Below are 18,684 nucleotides of genomic sequence, written 5' to 3'. Positions count from 1 at the left end.
ACACCATGCCGGCGTTTTTAGTAGTTAAGATGCGACGGGAGACGCATGTTAGTGACGTCTGTGTGCAGCGGTGAAACTACATTTTCTCAGAAGATGGACTAAAAAGAAGCTCTTCTCAGATGCCCTTGTCCATGTCTTGTTACATTGCTGTGTCACACAGACAACATAAAACAACAAAGTTCAAAGTATTACTTTATTTTCAAGGTTGCAACATAAATTAGTTGCTAACGGTTACTGACATGAGTTTCTTGGTCGTGACCCTTATGATCGAGCACCCAGAGCATGTCTTTGTTATGTGGGAGGAAGCCGGAGTACACAGAGGAAACCCAGGCAGGCACACGGACGACATGCAGACTCCTCACAGAAAGGCTGCTGGGTGGAATCGAGCACATGACCTTCTTGCTGTGAGGCGACAGTGCTCACAATGATAAGAACTTTGGCCTTCAGAACTGCTTTAATTCTTCGTGCCATGTGGTGACTGTGGAAGCCATTGGAGTACAGCGAACCCATTGTCATGTTCAAGAAACCAGTGTAAGATGATGTGAGCTTTGTGACATGGTGCATTATCCTGCTGGAAGTAGCTTTACAGAAGACGGTGGTCATAAAGGGATGGACATGGTCAGCAACAATACTCTGCAGCATTTGAACGACGCTCAATTGGTACTAAGTGGCCCAAAGTGTGCAGAGAAAATATCCCCCACGCCATCACACCACCACCACCATCCCGAGTCGTTGATACAGGGCAGGATGCCTCAAAGCTTTTATGTTATTTACACCAAATTCAGACCCTTACATTTGAATGTTGCAGCTGTTGTTATGTTATCAGACCGTTCTGATGCTCGGTTTGAACTTGAGCAAGTTGTCTTGACCACGTATATGTACCTAAATGCATTGAGTTGCGGCCATGTGATAACAAGCAATTGAACGGGTGTACCTAATCAAGTGGCTGGTCAGTGTTTAAATATCTATATATCTATATATTCTTTTATTAATATTTTTTACTGATCATCATCAAAACATAAATAATTGGTACTTGCAGGCAAAAAAAACTATAGAATAAAGGTTTTCCAAAAAAGTTTTAAAGTTTCAAAACACTTTTACAACAAAGTCCACAAATAAGTTGAATTCAGCTCAAATTAAGTCCTGATAATTTTATTCTTGACATTTATGAAGCTAAATGACCCTGTCTTTGTTTATTCATACATTCTTTGTTTCATGAACCAGATTTCTGGATAAAGTACCTCTCCTTATATCGTCACAGCTGTGTTACATCGATCAAATCCTACAAGTTGAATACAGTTTGAATGCTTTATACAATTTGAGTAACTATTGCATTCTAGATAAGGATCCAGATCTTGTAGGTTAGGGTTTCGTTCACAGATCATTTCCCAGTCTTTCAATTTCATCAATGACGAAGTCCATGTCTTTCTGGGAAAGCACCGGAGAGAAAACAACCAGGCGGAAAAAGTTGACCTTGTTTCCCAAAGGTTGGTAGCCCACCATCATAGTGCCTTGCTTCATCATGCGCTCCTTGATGACTGGAGCTACCTTTTATCAAGAAATAAAAAAAGGAGGACACACACTTAACAGCATTTAGTACCAAGCATGCAGATTATAAATGGATGCAAAGAATTTGAGTGTGTGCAGCTGAAAACAAAGAGGTCCATATATATACATATATATATATATATATATATATATATATATATATATATATATATATATATATAAATAAATAAATAAATAATACTTACTTTAGCCAGCCTGTCCTGGTAATCTGCGTTTCCTTCCTTCCCCCTCAAACTTGGTGGTATGAACCAGAAGCAGATATTCACAAACTCTGGCTGTCCATGGAGACAAACAAACACAGGCGCGTGACATTTTTCAAGGACAAAACAACTTACTCTCAGTATTGTTGAGATATTTGCTTACCTCCTGCAAAAGACAAAACCCCTCTCTTTTCTTCATTTGATCGACCAGATATCTGCAGGATATATGTTATGATGCTTTTTCATTTTCTGCTGGCTTGTATTGTAACTCAATGGTAAGTTATCCTTATTTGTATTTGTTATGCAAAGTGAAAAACATCTCGATTAATGGCGATTAATGAATGTCGTTGTTGTTTATAATGAATGAAGTAATCACTTCAGAAAGTGTGTATTTAAGACACGGTTCTTTCATTGTTAATGTCATTTTAAACACAAAAATACACACATTTGATCATTTTAGAGGCAGAATTCCAATGGGTCGAACATGTTGCACTAGCAACTCTTCCTGCTGTCCTTGTGCACTTTGCTCTCAACTTAACGGCTGTGTTTGAAGTGCCAACAATCTCCCCAAATTTAGCCAAAACTTTTTCAAACCACCGTCTTTTAGGGACACAGTGGTGGTCCTCTGCAGACTGTGTGCCGCGCAGGGTAACGTTAGATGTTGGGATGGAAGTAGCATAGCAGCTAGCCAAGCATAGCGGTGTTTAAGTGGTCCGTTTGACACTCATCCCCCTTCTGTTTGACAGGTGGAGTAATTCCTCTGCACAGTTCTCTGCTGTATGTCGCACCACTGTTTGTTTTACTAAAGCAAAAAGCTCTCCATCTTGATCTAACTTGACAGGCCGTTTCGTTTCTGCGGTCAACTTCCGGTTTACTTTGGAAGTAAACAAACGAACGTCAACTACGTTGAAATATTTTGTTGCATTAATCGAGGTCACATTAATCGCACAGATTAATGTGTTTACGTTGACAACCCGAAAAAAGGTATATGCTTTTAAACTAGCTTATGCCTCGTATGGGTGACATTGGTTTGAGTTTATGGGCTCGTGTTGTGCTACAGCTGCATGCCTACCCTGCATGGCTAAAAGCTTTGTCCACGCGATCAGCAAAGCCATTGGAGCCGACCGCTTTCCACATCAACCAGAATTTCAGGCAGTCAACCTTGCGGCTGCACTGCACCGACTTATCTCCAACATCAAACTTCACATCATAGAATTTATCTTGCTGGAAGAGGTATGTGGCGTTGGCACTGTGGCAATTCCTCAGCAAGTTCTGAGGACAAGCAGAATGATTGATTATCAGAGATTTTTTTTTAAACATAGACCTTTATTTTGAGTGTCAGATAATGCTGGCGCCTCGAACCATGGTATCCTGTAGTAGCAGGGCAGAACACTGGAGGCCGGTGGCCAGCATCTTGTGTGGATTCCAGGCTACTGAATTTGCTCTGATCACAGACACATACCCAACTGTCTAGGTCTTATCATGTACAGGCAAAATGTTGCCTTCCTCATTATGGAACAATCATTTGTCATGCATATACCTGTTAACCCCTTTCATCAGATGTGCGTGTTGCTTGGAAAAGAGCACGCTCCCTCCCCAGGCCGCCTGAAACAAACAACAAAACAGGACTGTGTGTGTTCTTAAATTCAACACACATATGAACATATTCATCTTTGAGTGGATGACTCACGTCCACGTGCATCCAGAGCTTGTGCTTCTCACAGACATCCGCTATGAGGTCCAGTGGGTCAAACGCACCTCGCACCGTGGTTCCACATGTGCAGCTTACCAGGAATGGCACTGCACCCTGGGAGACAAGACGATCATGAACAAACCGTTCATGCACTGCTTTCTTTCTGAGTCTTATGCGACAACTGGATGATCACATCCAACACAAGTGGCCGTGAAACACGTCATTAGTTACTTAACTTCAGTGAATTTACCTGAGATTTTGCAAGTTTTATCTTTTCATCCAGGTCGACTGGATCCATACGGCCTCTAAAGTGAACATGGAGAAGTCAGTATTTTGACAGTAAATAATCACAAGATTCAGAATGAAGAGGGCTGCTAGTAACAATTATCATTGAGCATAGATTTATGAATAACCATCATGGATTAGGGAGCATTTATATTGCTTACAGCTCAAAACATGTTGTTTCGCTGAGCCAGCGGTTTGCAGATTATGGTACAAGCAGTAATTGAAGCAAGCTAGCTGGTTTCCCTCAACATGGCTGTTAATAACGATGGGCTGAGAAATGTGCATGCAGGTTGAAATTCAACTTTGTGGATAGGAGATGGAAATTAGAGATACACACACATATCGTCCACTGTATAGTGAAATAGCCAATAGTTCTTTGATTACACCGTTTAAAACACTTCAGTATAGTAGATCAATGGATATATTTAAAAAATAGAAGAAAAAAAATTGGTCTTTTAAAAAAACACATTACCCATCATCCACTTTGACGAAGATGACATTGTCCGTCCCAATTCCAAGAAAGGCAGCCGCTTTCTTCACAGAGTAATGGCTCTAAAAACAAAATAATAATTTCTTGATTATCCTCCTATAAACTACAGTGCGGTCATCAATAAACATCCGACACGTCGGCAACCCCACAGACACGGTGTGATGACCGTTCCTCACCTCTGAAGATGTAAAGACGTTTAATCTTGGGAGACCAAACAGCCCCTGGCGTTTGACGTCTGGTAACAGTTGGTAACGTGCGAGGTTCATGGCGTACATATTGGAGACAGAACCCCCTGGACAGAAAATACCGTCACCTTCTGTCCAGCCAACCAGCTGCCGCATTCCTCTCAGAACCTCATTCTCCATCAGCACAAACACTGGGGCCACCTCATAGGTGAAGCTGCCATTGACACACAAATGGTATGTTTTATTATTTACTACTGCATTATATATTCTGCATTATATAATCACAAGCAAACACACACACCAGAAGCAGGAAGTAATTTAGTGCATCCAAGGAATCTGTTTCTGTCTGCAGGCCCTTTGGATGTCATGAGTACTTTAAATCCAATCTTTTTTTCTTACTCAAGTCTTTCTTACTGCAAGTGAATGTTCTGACAAAGATCCTTTGTCCCAAAATAAAAGTGTACTCTTTCTGCATATGTCTCTTTTATTTGATTAGACTCGTTGATAGTTTCAGCACCCACATTCAATATTAAGCCAAGTGATGCGTTGATTCTTACAGGTTAGTGTTGAGCGCCTCAGTGAGGAATCGGCCAGCAAGCGCATGATAGTCCACTCCTGCAAACAGCTGATTAAAGAAACGTGGGTGACCTGAAGAGAAACCACAGCCATCTTATCATGAAGGTCATAGTCACTTATCAATGTATCACATTGTCGATCTGCAGTACAAAGTGTCTACGGCTAAACCCACACACCTACGTTGAGTACCTATGTTTTCATAAGCGTCCACATTACGCCGGCGTTTGAGCACCGAAGACCGATCAGTTTGTAACGCAGGGATGAATGTTTGGAGTGGACGATTCGGAAACGGGAAACATTTAGAAATGATCACGTCGGCCCAATCCCAATCTCCACCGTAAACCCTGAACCCTCAGGGACTAAACGGAAGACACCTGGTAAGTGGTTGAGTGTGACAGTCTGTTTATTCTGTGTGAATTGAACATCTTTCCGGCTCTTTCCTAACAAAATGAGGCAATTTTAAAAGTGTTTTACGTTTTTTTGTCAAAATTATATTTCATGAAAAGATGAATGAATGAATGTATACATTTAAATGCATGTACACATCTTTGTTTACCCGTCTTTATGGTCACATCGCAATGACTTGTGGATAATTCCCTTAGGCTAAATCAGCATCCATTGCTTTTATCCATTGCTAACTTACGGGACCATAAAGGGCTCACAATGTCTGCCTGAAAGCCCCCAAACACCCAGCGAACTGACAATGGGACAGAACTAATCGGCGTCAGCGGGAGCGCGCCTCACAGTCCGTGAGTGCGTAAAGGTGCGGATCGGGAATGGGCGGTCCATGCCCACGTTCGCTACTTGATTGGTTCTTAGCAGTCATGACGTAAACGTCCCCGATTCGTCCAATCCGGTCACCTGATTGCTTACAGGGGAACTAGCCGGGGCTAGCTACCAGCGACTCATTTCAACATGGATAACGAATGTCAAGCGTTATTTGTTTTGCTGTCTACACTAACAGCTGTGGTGTAGTTAAAGTCAGCATTTTACTTCTTGTATATCGATGAGTTTACCAATACGCATCACATACGTATCATCTTCTTCCGGTGTACACAGTCACAAGCAAGCCCAGTGTACGGTGGATGCAGCCTTACTTGTCTTGATGCTGTACTTAGCAACATCTTTAACCCTCTGCAGGAGCCGTTCTCGTGGCTCCCCCGTTGCCCTCAGCTCCAGATCCAGCAGCAGAGAGAGCTCCTCCGGCTCTTTCCACTCACACACCTGCCAGAAGAACCCAGGAGTTATGCATTCTGCTGAGTACTCCCTGTAAACCGCACACCGATGTGATTTTAGACACCACGAAACCTTTTGCTTGATGTCTGTTCCCTTGCAGAGCACCTCCTCCATAATAATTTTAAAGGCATCGTTCAAGAAGAGTTGGCCCTCTGCGTGGTCAACAAGGGGTTCATTCAGGTCCCGGAGAATGCGAGATTCCTGTCCTTCAACTGTTGTCAGAAGAGTTAAACGCATGAACAAACTCTTCCAGACGTCAAGAGTTATAATCAAAAATAGACAACTGAAGCACACAGTACTTACATGAGTCTGGGAACATGTTTGCCATCTTGTCACCCCAAGTGCTGTGCAGAGAAAGCTTAGGATGGTTGAGTTTTTGTAGTAGGGGGAAGGAGTTGACCTTTGTCCCCAATGAGGTGGAAAAAAAAGAGGAGGAGGAATGTAGTCAAGGAACAAAGCCACCGAGTTGCTATCCCAAGACAGACCTGAGTTTAATCAAACAAGTTAATTTGGGTACATTTAAAGGCACATATTTAGATCAATATGGCACAAGGCAGAAACTTCTAAACATCTGCCCATTCACAGAAAGCTACATATCCCATCACAAACTCTACCTATACATCAAATGATCCGGTAAAAAAAGAAAACCTAAAAAAGAAAGCAATAGGATTCATCCTCCTCTTCAAAGGCACTAGTGTACCATCTTAAAAAATGTGCTTTGCTCAGTTGTTTCCTTGACTGGAAGGAGACTAATCAGCAGTGACGGAATAAAATAACTGTTCTCTCAGCAAAGAACTTTTGTTAAAACAAAACTCTGTATTATTGCAACATGAAAAAAAGCTAAATATAAAACTGTTTGAGAAAAGTAGAAAAGGAAGCTCATTGACCGGAACCGAATATCTGAGCGCAAAGGCGTCACAATTGGCCAGACAAGCTCTATTCTAGTCACATGATTTGGTCTAGTGAAATTACAGTTTAAACATCAGGCTGAAAACATTTTATACATATTCTATACACAAGGAACCTTGAGCTAAAGGCCTCAGTGGTACCAAATTACACTGGGTTTATTCCATTCCAGTACAAACGTCTTCAAGTGTTGTTTTTCCTGATATGAGACCAGAGATACACACTCATTCGCAGGTAAGATATGGTTGCATTCTCAAGTACTAGAAAGTGAAGCCGTCAGTCACCCTCCAACAGTGGGGTAATGCTTTCGGGTGGCAGTCCACAGTGTTCCTGACTGAGCAGCCTGTGCAGGTGAGCAGCGGTGGCGTTCATCTTCTGGCGCGTTCTCCAGAAGAGCAGCATTTGAAACACTCTGTCGATATGTTGCGTCTGGTCTATTTCAATCTGTTCCAGCTTCAAAGCGGGGATTTCCAGAGCGAGTATGCCGATCTTCTTCCAAGAGTTGCCGATGGCACAAGCAACCTCCATCAGCTGCCTCTCCTTAACTAAGCCAGGGCCTGTGAAATGAGACGGACACACGAGGTGAAGTTCTGCATGGTGCTTTAAAGGGAATAGTTTTGAATGTAATTGGACTCACTTTTCTCGCAGATCTGTTTGGATGGAACGGTATCTTCTGAGTTAGGAAGTCGTACACCTTCCAAAGACAACACATTATTTTCAACATGGGAAACTACCTGAATCACATAACAAGATTACTGAAAGTGCTGAACACGCGTCGGCCAACCTGTAGACGGTGTGTTTATCTTCCCATCCTTAAGAAAGCGAAGCATTGGGAAGGTTTCCTGCAGTGCCGGTCCCTTCAGCAGTTCCAGCAGACCCCGTGCTTCTTCAGGACCCCTCTGGATGATGTGATCCAGCAGGTCTGTCACTTTCTCACGAGGAACAGTGCGAGCTCTCACCTGCTGGTAGCCGCTATTGGACAGCAATGAGGAAGAGTCTGCATGCTGGAGGACGAAATCGGCATCTGCACTCAGAATTTCTATCAGCCTGGCCTTCAGGCTTCGGAGTAGTTGGATTTCGGCGGCTGGTTCCCCCGCCATGGCTGAATGTCACTTAAATAGAAAAATAAATTAATGATGAATTATTTTAATGCAAGTGCAGATCAAATAGGAATTTACTGTAAAACCAAAAGCAATTGAATCTATTCAACAGAACCGTTATCTTTAGTCCTCAGTTAGGTATTTGGGTTCCCACAATGAGATCATGGTGTACTTTAAGCAATGGAACCTTAACCTCAGTGGTGTGAATGATGACAGGTCATCTTTATTGTAAAGGGGAAAAGAGTTTCTGGTAAATTTCCAGAAAGTAAAGCTCTGGAACTTATTTTGCAAAAGCATATAACAGGTGACTTAAACGTTGAAAACAAGACTATGCAAACCTTGCTCAGCTGGACCCTGAATGCAGCAAGAAACGCGAACATAAAACGTTGTGTTGTTTTCGAGCGTCTTTGTCATTACTGAGCATATTGATAACTTGGTAGACTGAAGCAAAGTTCCTTTTAATACAAAGTTTACTTGTATACAATTACTTTTTACAGCAGTGAAAGTAGGATGTATACATGTCCACACAACAGTACACCATCACCTCCCTTAACATTCAACAGCGGTTTGAAAACGGGGCGATCATAGGGAATCCGCTATTTCATTCAACGTTCATGTTTTTGTTCTACTCACGAATGGATCAAGTCAAAAAGTCATTTTAAAATTGTGTATTAGAAATGTATGCATGCATGTCTGCTCATGACAAAATGTTATCTGGTTTGTCATATATGACAAGGTAAATGCAGCTAAATTACCCCGAAACCTGCAGTTAATTCCTGTATACTCCCATGGATAGTTGCCAACTCTGAATATTACCGGAATGTTGCAACCCTAATTCTATCTATTGCATTTTGTTGCCCAATAATGTGTATGTCCCCCCCCCCTGTACATAGTACAGATGGTTTGTAAAAGTAAGTAACCCTGGTGATGACAAAGTTAAAAAATAAAAAACGTTACCGTATTTCTCATTTAAGTTAATGTATGGATAATAAAACTAATAGCGCATATACACAATTCTGAGAAAGAAAAGAAAAAATGTTTTGTATGTCAACGCAGTATTACGCAGGTAGTGAAAGTACATTACAACCCCTTAACGCGGCATTATTCCCGCGTCTGGACTTCCTGGTTTGCCGCGAGCTCCGCGCGCGAAGCTTCTTCCGACACCAGATGCGCTTCACGCTGACTCACACAAACCACATCCAGTCACATTCAGACTCTTACCACGTAGCAACAGCCGGAGTAAGGCGCTTTTTTCGGGGGCAAACAGACGGGCGGGCAACCGTTTCTCTCCGCCTGCCTGACCGCTTCAAACGCGTTCTCTTCTTTGCCTGTTTCCTTCCTTCCTGTGCATCGCTTCGCGTTAATGTCACCGTGCTTCCATCCAGCGGATGAACGAGTTCACTGCTGTTACAATCTGCAGCGGCTCCGAGGGATTAGGGACATCTGGTGGAATTGATCGCGCTTTGCAAACGCTACCGAGAAAGGCCCTCACATATCTTAATCTTATTTTAATATATTTTCAGGACAAAATTCACACAATCTTTTGATAAAGATAATGAAGATGTATGTATGTATGTATGTATGTATGTATGTATGTATGTATGTATGTATGTATGTATGTATGTATGTATGTATGTATCTATCTATCTATCTATCTATCTATCTATCTATCTATCTATCTATCTATCTATCTATCTATCTATCTATCTAATCTAATCTATTCCATCTATGTGTAATGTTGTTGATTTGGAATTAAATCACATTCCTGAGACAAAAACTCCCTTTTGCTGTTAATACCGATTTAAATTCCACTAAACTAACTGGCTTCTCTCCCTTTCAGAAATTCATGTTCATTCCAAGAAATCTGTTGTTGATCATACTCTGTTAGCAGAATGCTGTCAAATAAAATTAAAAAAACATTTGATTAATTTGTTTGAGCAGAAAAGATTCACTGAATGACAATGAAACAGATGCGTGCGTGTTTACCGGAACGTGCACGTCCACGTGAATGATGAAGGACACACAGCACATGTGGGTTTATTGTAACATTTCCTCCCAAGGCCTCTGACTGTTACCGGTCAACAATTATCAGCCACCACCGGTCACACGTGGGCTTAGCGTGTTTATTCAGCTTCAGTTCTGGGAAATGAGAAATCAATATCTTATTCCTGGACAGATATTTGCTTTGCGTGAGAGGAAAAGCCTCTGAAGCCCATTTCATCCACACACTGTATGCACTCTGAGTCACCGTGTGTATTAGTTGTCTGAATAAATTCAGTTTTCTCTCTTTTCCTATAGAGGGTGGAAAGAGTAAAGAGAAGCATCATTTGTTCTTATTGTTTATTCTCACCAGGTGACACTGTTAAAGAGGAATGCACCATCCATCCTTTATGTACTTTATAACAACTTTATTATGTGATAAATTTGCCTTATTTTCATACGTGAACTTGAGAAGATACATCATAAAGACAACACTGAAAGCTCAGGTGATCTACTGATCGAAGAAAATATACATGTATATATACTCCAAATGATGTATAATGTGCCTGTGAAATGTGCATTTAGTCATTTGACATTCAATCACCGCAGCAACAGTGGAGCATATTCTGTCCGGGATGGGAAAATGAACTCACTCTGCCACTGATCGAGTGCAATACCACTCATACCCTTGAGCTTTTCAGGCCTCGTCTCACTCTATGTCAAGTGGTAAACTCTATTTGTATGTGCATGCTGGTGCTGGATGGTATAATAGCGTGGACACTCCACAGTGCTGATGGAGTGTAGTGCTGTTTCCTCATGAGTGGCTCTGGATCTATTCTGCAGACCTCTGCACCTGGAAAATTGTACACAAAACGGGTACATAACTGAGGAGCAAGCCAGCGCAGCAGCTTATCCCTCCGTGCCTCGAGCGAGAAATTGGATTTATATGTAAAGTAACAGGAAAGGGAAATCAAACCTATTTGGTTCCACGTTTCTCTCGATAGCATCAAGCATTACTTTAACAATACACGTGTATGTGTATACAAAGAAAAAAAAAGTGCACATGAATTGAACTCCTTTCCAACATAAGAGAGACTTTTCTCCTTTGAATAAGTATCCACTCTACAAATCGCTTCAGAAGCAGCTGCTTGGTTATACTTCCTTGCCAATTAGAGATTGTCCATAACTATGTGATTTTTACAAATATACTCTCTTACGTACAGTACGTGCACGTATATTTGCTGTAATATTTGATGTGAACCCCAACTCTCCGGGTCAATGGAGCAGCAGCGCAGGGACGATATGCATTTGAGTGACTCTGACATGGCTGTTTGTTTTACATGCATTATATATGAAGGACTAGAGTGAAAGGAGGGAAGAGCATGGCAGCAGAGCAGAGAGAGACCGGCACTGCAAGGAGACAGCCACTGGGAGGGCAAAGGGAAGCAGCTATTTACAGTGGAGTGGAAATGCACTGTGGATTGCTTCAGTTTCCTGCAGTGGAAGCTACATGTTGTACTATGAAGGAAGACAAAGATAAAAAAGAGATATCAGGAAGGCTCAACTCACAGCGCCTAAGTAATTCCATTGCCGAATATATTATCCTTACTTTTTGTGCAATTAAAGTTGTAACGTATAGTACGAAGGCATGATGGCCACCGATAACCACTCAGTATGTCATGTGCATTCGCTCAAATGAAATGTATAAGACGCTGTTGCTCATTATGGCAAAGGAAACAGTTTGCAGAGGACTTATAGATTGAGCCTGCAATATAATAGGACCGCTGGTAGATATAAATAATGTTAGTGTGTGTGAGTGAATGTGCTTTTTGTTGAAAAAACAGAGTCTGACTGAAAGACACATTCTCTGCATTAAAGAGCAGAGCAGCTGCAGGTGAAAATGGATGAGTGCAGGAGAAAAGGAAGACTTTACCTGTGTGTGTGTGTGTGTGTGTGTGTTTTGGTAGATAAGCAGGAGACTGTGTGAGATCATCACAGTTGGAGTGAAAAGAGAAAAGTTGTGGGTGTGTGAGATCATCATGTTGTACCTGCTGTAATTCAATAGCGTTGCCAGTCGGCGTTGTGTCGAGACCATTTTTAGAGGATGGAGGATCAAATCTCTGCAAAAGGGGGATTCGGGATGATCACATGGAATGCAAAAGAACAAAGAGAACGTTAGAGGGGATGGAGCAGACTGACGATGATCTACTGCAGCACGAGTCAACCCCTAGAGGGAGCTCCTATCATTCCAAACCATTCTTTAGTGCTTTCAGCTGGTTCCCTCTCTCAGCTCCTCATACGTTTCATAACTTCGGCCATAAAGTTTATACCTATGGAATCTCCGTTTTTGGTCGTGAGACAACTACGTCAAAACTCAGGTTTTGTGAGCTCCAGAAAGAAATCCCACGGCAGAGTTAACCCCACCTTTGCAGGCTTTGGCTTTGATTTTGGTCTGGACTCTTCTAAACTCTGTTGCCTCTATGTGAGAACTAAGGGGACTCTGCAAAAACACGGTTTTAGGTTTTCTGAGGACATCACACCTACTCGTCACACCTACTCGCTTCAACTGAGCGCTGTTACTCCGGCTGAACATGAACGGACAGGGACATTTATGGTCCTTGTGGATTTGCACCAATGTGAACAATAATGACAACACTGGCATGCTTGAAATTTATTTAAAATATATATATATATTTTAAAAATGTCTTCCCACAGCTGTTCTTTTCTAATGAGACATTTTGGTAAACAAGTGTTACACAAGTCGATGGTGAATCCATCTTTTTTAACAGTTAAACCAAATTACAACTAATCCCTCTATAATCCCTTCTTTCTCTCGGGTTGCCCGTCAGTTTACAGCTCATTGCATCAACAACATTATCCCACACATCTATATGGTGAATGGTGGTTATGCATGCACGGCGTTAGCTAAGGCTATAGAATAGAATGAAAACGTTCACAGAACTATTCATTTGATTTGTAGATGAAATGTTCTCATAAAAAACTGTTTGGAGGCAAAGTGCAGGAAATGGTTATATGTGATAAGAGCGATTATTGAATCAACTGCTTGCATTTCCTTCAGCTTCCTCCTGTTCCATCAAGCGAATATGCCAATAATACGTTTTTATAATAATTACCATAAAATGAAAGATAACTGTCAAGTTCATTGATCTAATCAATTCAAGGAAAAGCAGATGTTCACAGGCCTAAAAATGATATCATCAAACTAGTTGTCTTTCAATCTTTCCAGTTTGTTCCACCACAATTACCTTCAAACGCTCATTTCTGTACCACTCAAAATAACCTAATTTCTCCACCAGTGCTGGAAACAGCTAATTCCAAAAAGTACTGTATGTGGGATATATTTGGTGTCTTGCTTATGCTTATTTATCCAATATAATCAAAACACTAGAAGACACGGGAAATGACTTTGAGACTCAGTTGTGTGTGTGTGTGTGTGTGTTGTTGTGAAGTGTCTGTGCATAAATCCGAAGCTTCCAGGTGGTGTCTCCGCCGCTGCGATTGTAAGTGTTTGTAACAGCCGTCATTCTCCTGCTGTGTTTTCACAGCATATTGGTGTGAATATGTGTATGTGTGCCTTGGTCTATGTGTGTGCATAATAATTGGTGACATTCGGTTATGGCAGCGATTCACATTTGAGAGTTGCATCACATCCACTCACCGCAGCAGCAAGTCTCCCAATTCACAAACAAAAAAGGTTTGCTAGAAAGCGTAAAAGCGAGAAAAAAAGAGCTTTAACATATTATTTCTAATCATTATTGTTTCCATATTTGTTTTGAATGATGATTGATTGTTGACAGTGGATTCTGATGCAGATATTTTAGGATCAAGTTGCTGATTGCTGTTATTTAGATATAAGGTACTAGTTGGCAACGACAATGAATGGGTAACCAATTAAATGAAGAAATCCAAGTAAACAGCTGTTTGTCACAATGGTCACGAGGGGTCAATCTGAAAAACTTTAATAGAATTTCTCATTTTATGACAGTTGGATTTTCTTTGGCATTAGAGTTTTCCCATTACGTATTTTACTGTGAAACGGCATCCCGGCCATCCCAACAGATCTAAATGCTATAACCAGGCAGCACTTAGTGCCTGGCTGTGGCCTGCAACCCACAGATTGTACTATTCCTCCCTTGGCCACAGGAATGGGGTATTATGCAACGAGCGGCCTACCTCGGGTCATTAAGATGCCCTCACTCAGCAAAACTGGCACATCTGCGCATGCTGATCAACCCTGTGGTAGGTGGAGGGATGGTAACTGCACGCTAATTAAAAAGCCATTCATTGGAGTGAAAGGCCAATTAAAGGCCTAATATTTGATAAGGCTCTCAGTTCACTGAGCTGCGAGCCCACCTGGGAAGTATTTATTAAATGTTAATGGAGAATGTAATTAATATCCAGGGCGGATTAATGTGCAACTGAATATCATTCACATTCACAGAGGGGGGAGGAGGAGACAGGGACAGAGGGAACAAGTACAAATTAAAAGTGCAAGCATTTTCGCGACCCTCACAAGCTGCTCGCTTGCAAGGAGTGCAAGTTTAGACTGTATTTCCTGTGTGTACGAGCGCGATTGCAAACTGGAGTTTTCCAATTAGGCTCTCAAAACATCTTGCTTTATATTTATATTTTCAATTAAGTCTGTTTTTTTTTAACCTTTTCGATGAGTTCAGTTTTTGGAATGCAGTATTTGTAGAATCTTGCCGCCATGGTTGTCATTGGGTGGAGCCATGCATGTGATGATAGTTTTCTCGAGCCATCATCATGGTTTTTCTTCTCATTGGGATGATCTGTTTCAGTTTTCACTTTTGACCTTGTTCATATTCCTTCCACGAGCCATTAGAAACTATGTAGCACGTCGTCATTACAGACGGCTGCTCTATTGGCCAAGACTAATAGACGTGGTCGTAGAGGATGGATAGCAGTAAATATACTAAAAGTAACGACCCATTGGATTGGTAGCAGGACTAAGGTTGGGGTTAAAGGTTTAGGTTAGACAGCGACAATCTAATATTGATGAATAGCTGTGTACGTTTGAGGTGTTTGGTGACACCTATCCACAGAAACGTGTCAAAAGGCTAATGTCAGTTCTTTAACGGGGCCAAAAATGAGGTAATATAAATAAGCAGACAGACTGACACCCACCACTAGATTTATTTATAATCCAGTTGTTAATTGACTCCCAATCGGTGCATCCTTTTTACATCAACATGTGCATTTACTTGTTTGTGTGTGTGCAGCTCTCGACGACATTGGCAGGATACACATGCTTCAACCTGTTTCACCTAAATGCTCCATTAGTAATAGAGACACAAGTGCACCTTCATATCTGTTTACATATAAGTGTAATTATACTGTGTGTGTGTGTGTGTGAGCATACAAATGGTTTGTGGTTTGTGTTAGAAAGTCTGATTGGAGCCAGTCCTAGACATCGGACGTTGAGTGTGGGTAAAGGCCTACCATTGGTTTGAAGACATGCGGGTTACCAGGGTTACTTTTTATAACCCAACAGCTATTAATGAATCAAATGCTTTTGCAGGATCAAGCCCATTTTTCAGTGAATCTTGCATATTCTCAAGATTACCACATTGCTTTTAAAGGAATTCAAACATACCATGGAGCTTTTTGCCGCTCTACCTGAAGGATAGTGTGGATCCAGACCTTACTTTAGAGGTGTGCGCTGTGCAGGTCTGGCAATGGGGAACAAGATTAAAACTTCTTTTAATTAGAGGGCAATCCGCAGCTGTATTGCCTTTTACCTGCCAATCACTGAAAAGACGGTCTGTTTATTGTAAATCTGCAAACACCAGACTCTCCAGTCAAAGGATGCCAAAGGATGGTGAATTATGATTTTGTGTGTGTGTGTTGTTTAAAGGAAATGCATGGTGCGCCAACGGCAGGAATAAAGCAGATGAGTATTGGTCTTAAAATACTGCGGGCCTGGGCTTGAATGTCAATTTATTATTTTCTGTGGTCAGTTAATTGTATGTGCATGAGTGTCAGGCCACACTATCCAGTAACAGTCAGACACAGCAGACAAAGTGCTGTGTTAAACCTTCACTGTAGAGCAACTACATAGCTAAGAGGGATTGATGAGGGAGGGGGGCATATAAAGTAAGAAAGGGAGGGGTAGCAAACGAGAGGAAATCTGCAGGAAATGTCTGTTGAACGGCACTCAGATCAATACTAATAACCGCACACAGAGAATGACTTCCTCTCATCCCTAATAACTCACACAGACGAGGAGAGGAGGAGGAGAGATGGACGCACGCAATAAGAAAAGAGCAGTGAGAACATGGAGGCTGAGGCAAGTTGGAGGAAAAATTTCATATTTGTCTGTTTTGCAATCTCAATTGGTCCGTTTCCTTTCTCGTTATCTTTCTTTCTGCTTAATAAGAAGGCCGGGGAAACAGACGGCGATGTTTGAGGTGCCTCTTTATCAATGCGAAAACGCGGTGCCACCCATCTCCTCCTCCTGCAGCACTGAGCTCATAGAGCTACATTCATCTTGGGAGGATTAGAGGGACTGTGTGTGTGTGTGTGTGCGTGTGTGGAGTCTTGGAGTGCCACACAATTGGTGGTGAATTAGATTTTTCTAAAAGCATCTCTCAATAAGAGGCGGCTGAATGTGTTTGCCCTAATGGCCTGCCATTTTATATTTCTTTAATGAAGTTATAGAAGAAGAGGAAATGGTCGACCCGCAGTGCTCCTTCATGCACACACACCCTCCCTTTTTTTTAGGCTGGAGTGCAGACATTAACCTCGGCTAATTCTGTGTGCGGAGAGAAACTAAAGCTGCATTATGCTCACCTCCTCACACTTCAGTACGCAGGGAAACTCAGTTCTGTGTGCGTTTCTTTTCTGTGTGTGTGAACATATTTTTGCACACAGACGCTGTCAGCTGAACTTACGAACACTGTATCAAAGCATAATAATGTGATCCCAGCTTACTTTGGAATGACTCACCCATTTGAGACTTCACAGCTTTAATGAAATTTCGACACCTTGCTCACAACGCAAACATATTCACGCCAGACGAGGTGAGATTCCCCCATGAGAGTGTGAGTGAGAGATAGAGGGGCAACAATAAAGAAAGGGGTTTGTCTGTTGTTGGAGGAGAAAATCACACACACGCACACACACACATGCAGATACTTTAATATGCACATAACATTGTGAAAAAGGAACAAATTTTCTTCTTTTTGGGGCCAAATATTAAAAAAAGACAAAGGCAACATATCTGCCCTCGCCAGTATGTTGCACTAGTGTTTCAAGAACCTCTCCATATAATTTCCAGAGAAGTGATTTCCGGATGGCAGACGGCTCATTGTCTGGTGCTGCTTACACAGAGCTAAATTTTAGGACAGAGCTTTCATAAGCCGGTCATTATGGTGGAACTCAGCAGCAGATGGCTCTCCCTAAAGCCCTGCCTGGAATTTGCTTTCTACACCCACCACTAGCACATATTTTCAGTAATATTTCTATGCATTACTTTGGAAGGTAATGACCCTCGGGTATGGAAAAGGGATTACATTAATCTTCATTTAAAAAGCAATAGATTGCAATTAATTTAAGTAGTGTATATTATCTGCTGAGCCATACTAACAAAATTTGAAACAAAGATCCTGGGTCAAACTCTACACTAGACACTATAATTTGCAGCAAAAAGAGACGCGCTCAGGCAGAGCTTCCCAGGTGTACTATGAGCTATATGACTAGACAGCTTAAACACATACACCTCTTCCACGTAGGTGATTAAGTAATTCATCAAACTAAAGGGGGCATATGAGGATTCCGTATTGACTTAATGAACATTTTACTGACCGACATGTTGTTGTCATCACAGCTTCGGTAAGATATGTGCTAATCAATAGTCTACTCTTTCCTGCAGTAAAGATTTTTTCTCCAGGGCTATCTTCAGATGGTGCTATAGCTTATCATACAACAACGATGCATATCCCCATCGACCCATCCTAATCGATTATTCAACCACCAGATGTATTTTACTGCCCCTAATGGCCACACTATTCCTTCCGTGCGCTGCCGTCCGATGTTGACTGTTTTGCGACCTGTTTGCCCGGTGGGGGGGAGTTGCGTCGTGGAGTCCGGGGGGGGGGGGTAGGGCGGTGTTCTTCAAGTGGGTCAACACCAGTTTCCCCAAAGGATTTAATGGCTGCGGACGCTAGAGCGACGGGTTTGTAGCAATGACATTAACTGTCCCTCAGTTCCATCAATTGTTCCTGTCCAGGGTGCCGGTGAGGCGACGTCCACCACTCAGGGCCCTCCAGCAGGCTCACTGCATACAGTCACCGGGAATGTAATTCATTACTTGTGCTTTTCCTTCCGGGCAAATGAAAAGGTCTCCCTGGGGAAAAGGTTGATGTGGATGCAGACGTCTATTACAAAGGGATTGCATCAGCTTCAACGTTTGTGATGAACACTT

The 18,684-nt window shown here is 41.9% G+C and overlaps 2 protein-coding genes across 3 annotated transcripts; both read right to left on the bottom strand.

The window, feature by feature from the left end:
- Positions 1 to 1,136: 1,136 nt before the first annotated feature.
- Positions 1,137 to 6,672, bottom strand: LOC120829724 (cysteine sulfinic acid decarboxylase). Its single transcript, XM_078091305.1, has 14 exons — positions 6,538 to 6,672; positions 6,307 to 6,446; positions 6,096 to 6,222; positions 4,980 to 5,070; positions 4,414 to 4,636; positions 4,220 to 4,299; positions 3,713 to 3,767; positions 3,460 to 3,576; positions 3,310 to 3,374; positions 3,132 to 3,213; positions 2,842 to 3,041; positions 1,933 to 1,984; positions 1,755 to 1,844; positions 1,137 to 1,548 (listed from the first exon to the last, which is right to left on the bottom strand). Exons 1-14 carry the CDS (start codon positions 6,560 to 6,562, stop codon positions 1,375 to 1,377), a joined length of 1,521 nt encoding a protein of 506 aa, XP_077947431.1. The 5' UTR covers positions 6,563 to 6,672; the 3' UTR covers positions 1,137 to 1,374.
- A 28-nt stretch (positions 6,673 to 6,700) lies between these two features.
- On the bottom strand, positions 6,701 to 9,893 carry LOC120829445 (death domain-containing protein CRADD). 2 transcript variants are annotated; one of them, XM_040193544.2, is made up of 4 exons: positions 9,462 to 9,687; positions 7,925 to 8,252; positions 7,778 to 7,834; positions 6,701 to 7,697 (listed from the first exon to the last, which is right to left on the bottom strand). In XM_040193544.2, the coding sequence occupies exons 2-4, from the start codon at positions 8,238 to 8,240 to the stop codon at positions 7,417 to 7,419; spliced, it is 654 nt and encodes a 217-aa protein (XP_040049478.2). In that variant the 5' UTR covers positions 8,241 to 8,252; positions 9,462 to 9,687; the 3' UTR covers positions 6,701 to 7,416. The 2 variants fall into 2 exon arrangements, with proteins under 2 accessions (XP_040049478.2, XP_040049479.2); XM_040193545.2 differs by lacking the exon at positions 7,778 to 7,834 and having other exon boundaries at positions 9,462 to 9,893.
- Between the last annotated feature and the right edge of the window lie 8,791 nt (positions 9,894 to 18,684).

Source organism: Gasterosteus aculeatus, chromosome 2 (assembly GCF_964276395.1).
Source record: "Gasterosteus aculeatus chromosome 2, fGasAcu3.hap1.1, whole genome shotgun sequence".
In the NCBI taxonomy this organism is placed as follows: Eukaryota; Metazoa; Chordata; class Actinopteri; order Perciformes; family Gasterosteidae; genus Gasterosteus; species Gasterosteus aculeatus.
Note: the sequence above shows the minus strand (reverse complement) of the source record. Positions and strands in the feature narration are given on the sequence as shown.

Coding starts and splice junctions, on each gene's coding strand:
- LOC120829724 (XM_078091305.1), bottom strand. CDS start 6,562: ATGGCAAACATGTTCCCAGACTCAT. Junction 4,637..4,979: donor GAGGCGCTCAACACTAACCT/GTAAGAATCAAC, acceptor TGTCAATGGCAG/CTTCACCTATGAGGTGGCCC. Junction 3,214..3,309: donor CTGATGAAAGGGGTTAACAG/GTATATGCATGA, acceptor GTCTGTGATCAG/AGCAAATTCAGTAGCCTGGA.
- LOC120829445 (XM_040193544.2), bottom strand. CDS start 8,240: ATGGCGGGGGAACCAGCCGCCGAAATCCAACTACTCCGAAGCCTGAAG. Junction 7,835..7,924: donor GATAAACACACCGTCTACAG/GTTGGCCGACGC, acceptor TGTCTTTGGAAG/GTGTACGACTTCCTAACTCA. Junction 7,698..7,777: donor CAAACAGATCTGCGAGAAAA/GTGAGTCCAATT, acceptor CTCATTTCACAG/GCCCTGGCTTAGTTAAGGAG.